General features: G+C 37.0%; 1 protein-coding gene across 6 annotated transcripts in view; it reads right to left on the bottom strand.

Moving 5' to 3' along the window:
- PIK3R1 (phosphoinositide-3-kinase regulatory subunit 1) overlaps window positions 1–12069 on the bottom strand; it is a 60693-nt gene that overhangs the window by 4952 nt on the left and 43672 nt on the right. For 3 of the 6 annotated variants that reach the window (XM_030005188.2, XM_041121130.1, XM_030005191.1), the window contains 8 exons: window positions 6068–6170; window positions 5296–5394; window positions 4990–5170; window positions 4388–4513; window positions 3199–3341; window positions 2747–2923; window positions 2575–2643; window positions 48–218 (listed from right to left, as the gene is read on the bottom strand). In XM_030005188.2, coding sequence (XP_029861048.1) covers window positions 48–218; window positions 2575–2643; window positions 2747–2923; window positions 3199–3341; window positions 4388–4513; window positions 4990–5170; window positions 5296–5394; window positions 6068–6170 — 1069 coding nt within the window. Of the gene's footprint in view, window positions 1–47; window positions 219–2574; window positions 2644–2746; window positions 2924–3198; window positions 3342–4387; window positions 4514–4989; window positions 5171–5295; window positions 5395–6067; window positions 6171–6505; window positions 6525–7559; window positions 7751–9759; window positions 10084–12069 lie in introns of those variants that run through there. The other 3 variants (XM_030005193.2, XM_030005192.2, XM_030005194.2) reach the window with 3 other exon arrangements.

Here is a 12069-nt window from a genome sequence, read left to right on the forward strand (position 1 = left end):
AGGTCCCTCAAATGTTGGTTACATCATTCACAAATTAGGGTACATACACAACAGAGCAGGCATAGCAGCCTTGTTTGCTGCTCTCTCGAACAAGGAATGTTCCATCTCGCTTTCCCCGCAGCAGATTTTCAGCTTGGCTTCTGTTGATATTTCCCACATTCCACGTTCTCTCATCATGATGGGGCAAGTCCTCATCATCTTCCACCATAGAGTATTGGCTGTTGAAATAGGACAAAATGTGTTTGTGAAACACATAGCAGAGCAAAATTCATGAATTAAGTAGTCCCCATTTCACATTACTTAAAAACAAGTAAGTCAGTGGTTAGTTAGTAGGATGCCTCCCTGGTAAAACTAGGGATTGTAAACCACGTAATACTGCACCATTCAAACCACTGAATAAAAATAAAATTAAAGTTCTGGTTCTTGTTTCTTTTAAAAACACTCATGTAAATCTGAAGAAGGATAAAAAAGGATGCTGTGCTATCTTTCAGAACCTGCTGTGAGCACTTCAGTACTGCTACCATTGCTCACTGTTTTGGTAAATGGCAAGCCCAATGAAATCAATACCCTCTGAGTCGGCTTCATTTCCAAAGATCAGAACACTTGGTCAGCAGTGAAAAATCATGCAATGTATCAACTACAGCTGCTGCTTGGGAAAGCTGTGAACAGTTGTACAGGTAGACAGGTTATTTATTTATAGGGGAGATGGCTCTGTGGAAAGGGTGGAATAGTAGAGTGCCTTCTCTCTCCCTATAACCAGATTATGAGAAGAGCATATAATATACGGCTTTCTCTATCCAAACAGCCACCAACTATAAAGCTGGTTCAGAGTTACAGAGAACCCTCTGAGCTAAAGCCCACCATGAAAGAAGATGTCTCTGGATCAGCTGTGTGGACACCACTTTGATATTCTGCAGTTCCAGAGCTCCTCACTCCCCCAGTAGCCTGCACTGGTGGGCCCTGCCTCTTCTGCTCAGCTTGCAATCAGTCTGTGTTTGGCTAATGCATTTATTCTCTCTGTAATAGGTTTTTAATCAGTTTTCCTTGGTCTAAGAAAACATGACTTCTCACTCATCCACATTCTCTTTCTGAAGATTCTCAAAGTAGTCTACAGAAGTCAGCAATCTCACACAGAACTCAATTTTTCAGAAAGAAGAAGCTTTCTTTTGTTTCAGATGACAGTCTCTCTAGTCCCTTATCCTATTGTACTCCTTTGTCCTGCATGATATTCAAATGCATTCAGCAATGGCTCTATTTTCAGTCAGAACCTAGAGAAAGCGATTCGCATTTTTCCTGCTGCTCATTATATTGGTTTTTTCTGCATTATAGCTTTAGAAAAAAAGTCATATTCTGAAAGTTTAATTTTTCAGCAGAAACCTGAGCACTTACCAGACTCACTGGCAAGGAGAATCACAGAGTGAGAGAAAAGGAAGATTTTCTTTAAACAGTTTCACTTACTATTTTGACGCTACACTAAAACCATGGTCTGGCATTATTCTTTGTCTACTGTTTAAGTGATGGGAGTACTACTGGAAACAGGTGCCTACATATTCTCCATCATACCATCTTTGAGCTGTGCTAAGGCTTAGTAAACAACATTGTTTTAAAATGTGTATGCCATTTTTATCCCCTGCTTCTACCAGTGCAGCCACAGCAGAGATGCACAATTTCCAGGATAACAGTATGAGACTCAATAAACCAAGCCACATTAAAATAGATGTGGGCAAGCCTAGAATGTAGATCCACTAAACAGTCATTGTCAGTCTGCTGCTTTTGCTGTATGTTCAGCCAGTCAGGCAGCGTAAAAGGCATGCACAAGAAACTACAAAGGCAGAAAATGTTGATATATTACTCAGACAACTTTGGTTTTCTATTTGTTCATTCTTCACTCTTACGACACTTTTGATATTATTTTGTGGCTTGCTTTTGTTTAAATTTGGTCTACATTCACACCACCCAGGTGCTTTTTGCTTTTTTCCCAGGAATGAAGTGAAATGTATTTATTAGCCAAGCCCCTCTCAGAACTTAGAGTAAACTCCATTGCTTGAAATGACAGAACACTAGCCTTCCACTTCCCAGAAAAATTAAACAGACCACAGAACCAGAGAAGGACCACTCTTCAGCATATACAATTTTATTATCTCCAATAGCAATGTGGTATACTGATGCGGGTGCCACTATACTAGATAGCACCATGGTACCAACATTTGAAATTTGGAAAAAGCCTGCCCATGCCTAAGAGACCTTATGAACAATTTATCCATCCATATGGCATCTCTATAAGATTCTAACACCTTATGATCTTCATTTTGCTGGTAAGAATAAAGACACAGGTTATATTCTGGTGCTTTGCTATAGTAACCTGATAATGCACTTAATGGAGCGTAGGGGGTGAGACAGAGTCCTTTCTAATACTTGCATTATGTAGGCTGCCATGTGTTAACAGTGTGCATTGTTACTGGAGACCTAGGCTTGGTATTTCCTCTGTGTGGTCCAGGAATTAAATATGCTTTATCTCACTTTTGTGTAAGATGATTTGAAATACCAGAAATATTTAAATCTTTTAATACTCACTCTTCTGTATTTTCATTTCCAAGCCATTCATTTAGCTTCTTTTGCCGAACACCTTTTTGAGTCAGCCACCTGAACAATAAATGCAAATAAAATTAATGTTTAGTCACAGAAGCTGGATACCAATAGAAAAAAAACCTTAAAATTTTTTTTGTTAATTCATAATGATACTCACATCAAGTACTGATCTCTTGTCTTCCTCAGCTGTATGAGGTCTGGCTTAATGCTGTTCATACGCTTGTCTATCTCTCTATACTCAGCTGCTTGCTTCTTTAAATCCTCTTCTAATCTACGCCTGCTGTCCACAATTTCACTTATTCGAGACTTCAGTTTTTCATAGTTGTGCATAATTCTGAATGGAATAATGTGGTAGGTTACACTCTGATGATGTGTTATTCATGATTTTCTAATCTGCTATTTAGCAGTGTAGATACTTAAGAGAACAGATTATTTCTCTAGATGTAGCTATACATTTTGCAAGTTCACATCTACCCCATTTGAGTCTTTTTTGCTTACAACTGAACAACTTTAAAATTGCCATCTTGCTTTAGTTTTAGGCAGATCTATACTTGGCATTTTTTCTTCTTTCAAAATAATACAATTTGAAATGCAAATACAAATACTGACCTTTGTATTTCTTTTTCATTTCCTTCCCGTTTAAATTTTTCAATGTATTCCTTACTGTATCTTTCTTGTGTCTGGCACTGCTCTTCAAATATTTTTATTGTTTCATTAAATGCTTCAATAGCTGTTCTTTTCATTTGAATTTCCTGAAAATAAAATAATTGTTATTACAGTTGTTATCAGACAGAGGGGATGACTTATTGGTTGTATCACAGAAACACTTCAGTATATTGTAAAAGAAGACTTCAATATTCCTTTACCAGAATGCATTCTGTCTGCAGAGCCTTATAACACAGAGAGAACAGCCCTGTGCAAAAGGCTACCGTGATGAGGCTTTCCATGCTGAGGTTTTCCAAGAAAGAAAAATTGCTAGAGAAAGAGCTAGCTACAATCTTTGTTTGGTGTAAGTAAGTTTTATTTGTGACCATTAGAGCCTTATGGCAACGCACTTTGCCCTTTGTATCAACTAATGTCCTTAAGAGGCACATCTGACTTTCTGAAATAAAAGTGTGAGATACTGGCCTGGACAGGTCTCAAGAGGTCATCTAGTCCATCCTCCTGCCCCTACATAGCTAGTCGATAGCCAAGTCTTTTAAGTCATTAATTGAAGTTGTCTGCACTTCTTCGCCTTTCTTCAATTATTTTCAGGCATATTTCCTGCTCATTTTAATAAGCAGTCTTGATTCTGGGTTTGTAAAACTGCACTAATTCACTGGCACTTCAAGACTTGGCTAATGACTGATTAAGTTGAAAGGACAGAGGCATCTTTTTGTTACTGCACTTTATCTACACATGCCATCTCTCTACCCTGGATAGATGAAACCAGACCCTTCAAAAACTAGCAACAAAAAACAGTGCTTCCCTGCAAACGTGCCTTGAAAGCCGTAACTCAGCTTGATGAGGTCAGTATGCAGAAGTATTGGTAAATCAAGATAGTTCTGTGCTGGCTTTGGATGCAGGTGTCAGACTTTGGCACAGGGTAGGTTGGGTTACGGGTGGTGACTGTTCAAATGTGAGTAAGCAATTCTACTATATGGAGCAAGCACATCAGGTATGTTTTCTCCTTTGGGCATCAGCAGTGGTGGCAGGGAGGAGAGGAAGATGGAGGAAGATGGCAGTATGAATTTACAATAATATTCTTCTAAATCTACAGAAGTCTTCCACTCTCCCTTTTGTTTCAAATCTAGCTCACCTGAGATGTTCTTGTGTAGTCTTCATAGAGTCTGTCATATTCTCGGCTTTTTTCTTGGAACTGGGTATTATATTCATGTAATTTCTTTCCCACTGCTTCAATGCTATCCTCTTTTACAACTTGATCCTGGAATGATGAGCAGAAGGAAAGATATTCCATAAAGAAACAAATTATATTGCACAGATTTTCAGGATAAAAGGGCTTAAAAATGCCTAGATAGTTACATAGTAAATGTGACTCCTCTTTCATCAATATGGATATATATTATAATATGCTACATGCATAATATGCAAATGAGAAGTTAATGACAAATAGCAATTTTGCATTGCAAGTGTTCAGCTTTATACTGATATATTTCATCTTTGATAAGTGGGATATTTATTAAAGTAAGTTTATTTCTTAATATGGTATCTGCAGTATTTAAAGTTTTAATTATTTATATGCAAACTGTGGAGTTGGTTTTAAACAAAAATATCCATTTTTATACCCACTTTATTTTTTCTAATATTAACAGAGCTGAAGTTCTTCATGATAAATGACTACCCAGTCTGCAGTAATTTCTCTGTATTTAAGTGAAACACAAAGAAAATAGACCAAATTACCTGCTGGTACTTAGATACTGGATACAGTAATTTTACATCCAGTTTAGGATTATACTGGGCTAGAGATTCATTCCGGTAGTGGTTTATTAGCTCGACCACAGAGTTGAAAGTTAATGGGTCAGAAAAGCCATATTTTCCATCTCGATGAAATATTTTGATTAATTTGTTATTTCCTCCTTTCCTGCAAATAAAGTTTGTTGAAAAGTTAGGCATACTTCAAGTACTATTTCCTAAAGAACACTGTATTTTAAATGCAGTATTGCATTTTACTGTCAAGTATTACAAACCTAGCATAACTAATCTTACCTTAGTGTAAGTGTGTAGTCCCCATGCATTTTGGTTGAAGCATCTCGTACCAAAAAGGTACCATCAGCAGTGTCTCGAAGCTTCTCGTTTACTTCTTCCCTAAAATGAAAGCAAAAGTAACCAATCATTTCAGCTACTTCTCACTCATTTATCCTCTTACCGTGCTCTAAATTCTTCTGTTTTAAAACAAGTGGTTTTAGAAGCCTTCTTGATCTCCATATTAATAAATACAGTTATTTAATAGCTTATTTAACATTGCTGGAGAACAACTGGAATATAAAACTGGTATATTCTATGTCCTCTCACGCTGGACAAAATTATATTTATGCAAAGGTCTTTCTGCTTGTTCATACAAGCCTGCACAATTGGAGTAGCCAGTGCTGGTCTAAAGTACCTATATATAGTACAGTTAAAAGTGTTGCTAATATATGGTACTTGTTAGTCTGGCTTCTTAACTATTGTGCCTACAGTTGAGGTTCTGGATGAAAGACAGGAAGAAAATACTTATTTCTTGGTGTTGTCCTTTCATGCTAGCATTTCATATAGCTGTCTTAAAGTAACAGAACAATTATTTCACATACTACATCCTAACTGACTGCCAGTAATATTGTAGTCATGTTTGGAATAAAAAAACGTAATACGTTTGTGTTGGAAAATATCCTAAAATGGTTCTTAGAACTGTAATTTTTCTATACTTAAGCATAATATATACACACAGAATAGCATAGCCATAAAGCCAAACATAAGAAATACATGTCTTGAGCTGATTTACCTTGAGATATCTCCCCAGTACCATTCAGCATCTTGTAATGACATGTTGTTATTCATGCCGTTGTTAGTTACAGTATTAGGTTTCGGTGGCTTAGGAGGCAGTGCTGCAGATGAAAGGGAAAAAAAAAAAGTTGATTATAACTGATTGGAAACCTGACCATATATTCCTTGAAATTACACATTATTACAGGAATGAGAAAAAAAAAAAAAAAAGAAAAGTTACAAAATAGAGTTTTCCATCACTAACAGTCTTTAAAAGACATCAGAGGAATCAAGATATTTTACTGAAAACAATATAATTCAACAAGAAAGATGTACATTTCAAAGAAGTATGTTACTCTTGCAATAATATATTTTAAGCAAAATCTAACACCATACTCATCTCCTCTCCCTGTGAAGAAAGCATTTGAGAAAAAAAAAATCTGAAGTTTGCTTTTACCTTCTTCCACTATCTTCAGGTGAATATAAATAACAAAACATAGAAAATTTCTTTTTTTTTCCTCCTATGTAATGATCTTAGAAGAACAGTGCTGCTTCCTCACCTAGAAGCTGAGTAATAAGAGATGCAAACCCACAGCAATACTGTGTATTTTAAGCAGAAGAATTGGGGTTTTGTGATCCTCAGCATTCTGTGCGATGATTTGCCAAAAAAACACTTTAAGAAACCCATCTGTGACCCAAATATCCCTTGTGTTAATCTTAGTATCCTACAGAATAAATAGTGTTCCAAATGCCAGGACTGATTAAAAACCACATCCCCCTTTTCTCAATGTCAAAGCTGTATATGTATACCAGCGGGTGCCGGAGAAGATACTGCAGCACTCCTGACTTAGTAGCAAGGGGGACTACATTGGAATCAGGATTAAAAATCAACCCAGCTCTTTTAGTTCTCCAGTAAGTACATCATTCCTTACAGACGTCCCTGTCCTATATATTATGATAGGCTACAAAATACAATGTTTTAAAGTCACAATGAATATCAAAATAGCATAATATTTTTATATGATATGAAAAAATGATGCGATATCAGGTATTCAATTACTATTGCTAGATTTTAAAATCTGTTTTTTCCTCAAACAATCCAAAACAATGATTTGCAATCACTGTTTCAGGCAAGAAAAGTGTTACTATAGCATCTCCTTTTAGTCACAGTGTGGAACAGATATAGCAAAAATAATAATAAAAGAAATACAAAATTTTTGATATAATAGCAGAACTAGAATGACATCTGACAGAATAAAATCAAAAAACAGGTAAATTCAGTAAAAATTCAGTTAAGTAAGCAGACAGGTATTTCTACAGGTTAAGATTCTAATTACTATAACCATGCACTAAACCACAATTTAATTCTAATTTATGAAAGAAAGGAAAAAGAACAACAATTTGTATCAATGTCAAAGTAAAGAAATCCTACATATCCACTAAGAATTTTTCAGCAGCTATTGTAAAGACCAAAATGAATTAAGTCTTCCATAATAAGACTGCAGTTTTACCTGGTGGATCCATTTCTATGTAAAACATCAAGTCTGTGCCACAATTTATATCTGTCTTAGGATATTCTATATCCAGTTCTTCCATATTCCAAACAGTATTGTACATTTGTATGAGTTTCACTGAGTAAGCTCAGATACAAGAAAAGAGTCAGGCTCTCTTTGTAATGGTGTCTTGGAATTCATTTTAAAACCTATAAGGGGCTGCACTGTAACCTATTACATCATAATCCTCAGCCAATCATGTCAAAATAATGTCACCAGACCACTCCTGTTTCATCATTTTGTTCTACATTAATCTTAAAACAATTTCAGTTTCAGAAAGAATCTACATTTAGCAGAACTGCAATATAAACCTGATATTGCAAACAAAAGGAGCGAGTGGGCTCTCCTCGCCGTGTTCGTGGCTCATTTTCCTGACTTTGCAGCATGGTACAGTCCAAACCTGGCAGGATGACAAAAGGCTGATATGCTGCAGCACGTAGCTCTTACACACAAGCGCACACAACACATGCACACTCACACACAGGGCAGCTCCCTTTAGAAGTAGGTCGGTCACATCTCAGTTGCATTCTCCTGTTTCGATGCCTGAAGTTTACCATTCAAAAAGCTTTAAAAGGCTTCTGGACCTACTGCACATACTAAAGATGCCGAATGGAAAAGAGCATGAGTGTGTGTGTGTGTGTGTGTGTATCCAATACACACTCATTTTACATATACATACACACACAGACTTATATATCTCCTCATAACGAAATATGGATGATAATTTTAAACTGTGCAGATTTCAATTATTTTAATGGACACACAGGTCTGATATACTTGATATTATTATATAAAATGCACTTACTGCAGAGGTGTCTTCCTTCCCTTATAATTTTATAATAAAATGCAATTCCAAACAATCTAGATTAACTCATTTTGAAATCTAAAACCCAAATATTGTAATCTTACATTCAGCAGACTTGCCTAAACCGTGGAAGAAAGTCAAAACTGAGCAAGATCTTGAAAAGTGATTTTGCTGAACATAAAAATCCAGTCTGTCAGGATACACAAAGATTTAGTCTGCCTTTTCACACTGTTTCTCTACCCTGTTCTCATTGAGATATTTATCAAGTTAATTGTTTTTAAAAGCAAGAGTCCCTTGTCAGTGTCTCATTCCTCACTTGACTTTATGTCATCAGTATCCTCCTACCATTTAGAAATATTCCTTCTTAACTCCCCCCCATCGCTGACTGTAACTCTCTCAGACCTCTTGGAAGAAACATGCACAGAATAGACTATTAATTCCAGAGCAGAATGCTATGTAAAGCAATGTGAGTGCTTTATACTTGCTATAATCTATGGGGGCAGAAAACCAGATACCAAAAATAACCACAACAAAGAGTAGCTGTAGCAACTATCTGTGCCTACATCGTAAGAAATCCTGGTGCGGCTGAAATGTGCTCTATCTCACAAACACTCATTAAAAAAATTAATACAATTTATATCCTTCCCAAATATTTCACACATACCTACCCCGGCTCTGTGCCCCTCAGCAGCTTACCCCTTTTAGACAAGTATTAACATACAAGAACATGTCTGGAGTACCAACAGCTACCAAAAAATGCATGCTAGTTTGCTTTATATGTTAACAAGCTTAAATTCATCCTGAAGTAGACTCTCCCCTCCCTGCTTAGGTAGACATGCTCCAAAGATTCCTACCATTTCCAAAATGAAATAGGATACTTAAAATTATCCCAGACACAAGTCCAAACACTGAACTTAGAGGTTTAGCCCACCTGCTACCCAAACAGTTGAGTTGCCAAGGTAATTATTTAAATTAAGTTATAAAGATTTCCTACAAAGACTACATTGCTGCATTTAGGTCTCATGTGGGTTCACTAAGATTTTTTATTCTGTTGAATAAAGGCTTTTAGGAAAAATTACTTCTCCAGGGCTTCACTAGTGGCCAAATTTTGGACTGCCTACACTTGTATAATCAGGTTAGTGCTCAGCTCAGACCAGCCTAGCTTGCAGGCAAGAAAAGACAGGAGGCAGACAGGCAATTCCCTGTTCCCTGTATAACCTGGGGAGGTACTGAGGTACTTGACTTTCATTCACGTATCTTAAGACCATGAAAGCTCTACCTGGTAATCAGTTATAGTACAATACTTCCACAAGGTGATGAAGAAAACACACACATAAATTCAAAATCACTTACTTTGTAAATTATGCATCGCAAATGCTTGCCCTTGTATTACAGCCTGAAAATACAATCCAGTAACTTGAAAAATTAATTGGTTTCCTCTTATAAAAATCTTGTTTAACCCCCCCCCAAAACTCCTTTTAGTAAGAAGCTTCTCTGAAGCAACGAAGAAAAAAAAAATTCTGAAAAAGAGATTGCTCTGCTTTCCAACCCATGTTCCATAAAAATCCCTAAAAGAGCTGTAACATGCAGTGAGAAAATCCAAGCCCCTTCTCTCTTCTTAACTGCTTAAAGCTCTGTGCTGTGCAGAAGGTATCCCCTTACTCTGGTTCATCATTAAAAAGTGAACCTGACTTTAGTACTGTGGAAAAAAAACCCAAACCACCACCCTTGGTAGCTTGCACGTCTCTCTCAGATAAAGATCTTAGTTTCATGATTAACTTGGGCAGGTTCAAATATTTGCTGAGCCAGGGATTTCAGGTGGGGGAGGGGGAACCAGATTCAAAGTAAAAGTTGTCATCAGCTAACAAGTGGCCAATGTAGGGCTAACTTTCTCATTTTAGCTAAGTAAATGAGAAGACCATTGTAAGAGGCCTTAAAATAGTCTCTGTCACTGGTTGCTGAGTGCAGTATTAAAGTCGAGAAAAGCACCATGAACAGCCAAATACAGGAAGTGGCTAACTAACTGACTGCAGAAAAAAAAAACAGAATCAAAATCTTCCTTGAAAAGAGCTGGATCTCTCAGAGAAGCCCTGTACAAGGAAAATAGCCTGCTTGCAAGCACAGCACTGCCTCCTACACACTCACACTGGATCGCAGTTACAGGTGCTGCTTCAAGACCCTTAGCATGATGCTGTGAGGCATTTTATCCATTTCCTATAAACTGAAAACAGTAGAAAAACCACCTGTCTGTATCCATGGTGTTTTCCAGTATGTCAGGATTGTTCAGTTCTTGGGCAGGCAGGCAGGAAAAGGGACTGTACAGAGAGGGAGCTGTTCAGGTCAAATGCATTTTCCTTGCCTTAGTGTTTGCTGGAGATCAGACTTGCTAAAGGAACAGAGCAGGAACTGAAGAGACTGCTCCCCTTTGCCTACAGAGGTCAACCTCTTTGCAAGCTATACTTCTACGCGGAAATAAATTCAAAGGGAAAGGAGAAGCAGACCACAAGATTTAGTTCAGAGAAAGAAGGGGATTAATATTTTCTTCCCACTTGTTGGAAACAGTGAGAACTCCTAGTAGCTCTGTTCCTTGAGATCTGCTTGTGCTCCTTACAGCAGTCAAATGGTATTGAAAAAGTTTTCATCTCCTGAACACTCCACCTACCAAAATCCTCCTATGCTATAAAACACCACTTGCACCTAATAATGAAATCCCAAATATCTGCAGTACATTTTTGATGTTTTACAGTTGATTGATTAGGTTCTACCTGTAACAATCCCTTGCTTTTCTAGTTTTAGCCTTTGCTTACTTGAATAATTGTCAGTTCTATATATAATTTAAAGCAGCACAGTCATAAAGGTACAGCCTACTTCAAATGGAGATGGTAATCTGTGTTTCTGAACTAATCCAACTTCTGGCAGTAACTGATATGCCTCCTATTTACTGTTAAAATTACAGAAGGGGTTGATAACACTTCTTGGTTTATAGGGCCACAATACAGAACCATATTCTCAAAGGAGAAAAGGCAACCCAAACCTTGTTCACTGAAGTGTTTATTATTTTAAAAAGCACAGATACCCACACAGAGGTAAAAGATAAGGCTTTGTTCCCAAGTCCAATTTTTTTTTTGCATTCCAGTGCGTTGTGCAAAAATGAGTACCTAATCATCCTGCAGAAGGGAATCAAGGGTCTTGTCAAAAAAAGATACTGGCACACACCTGCATTTGCACACAATTGCCTTATCTTAACTTTTATTTAAATTTAAATTTCAAAACCTTGAGTGGTGCCCATTGAATCTATACATTTGTATTTGCAGAAAGTCAGCAGCCTACTATCTTTTGCAGTCATACTCAGTGTTCTTCTATCTATGAAGCATTTTTTTTTCTAAAAAATGACGTATGAAGCAGGAAGAGAACTGATCAGGTTTGACAGGCTTGCATGTGTGTGTTACACATACTTACATACAAATACACACACATATCAATCTGTAAAAAATTCTAATGATGTCGTACATGTTGTTTCAGTTTTACCACATACTTTTGATTAGGTACTGAGAAACATAAAGCACAGACTACTGTCAAAACCAAAACCAAGAATACAGCATTCCTAAGTATGGTGATTAACAAAGCATTTTGCTCTCCGTTAAATCAGGTATAAAGCCTGAA

The sequence above is a fragment of the Aquila chrysaetos genome, chromosome Z, assembly GCF_900496995.4.
Source record: "Aquila chrysaetos chrysaetos chromosome Z, bAquChr1.4, whole genome shotgun sequence".
Lineage (NCBI taxonomy): Eukaryota > Metazoa > Chordata > Aves > Accipitriformes > Accipitridae > Aquila > Aquila chrysaetos.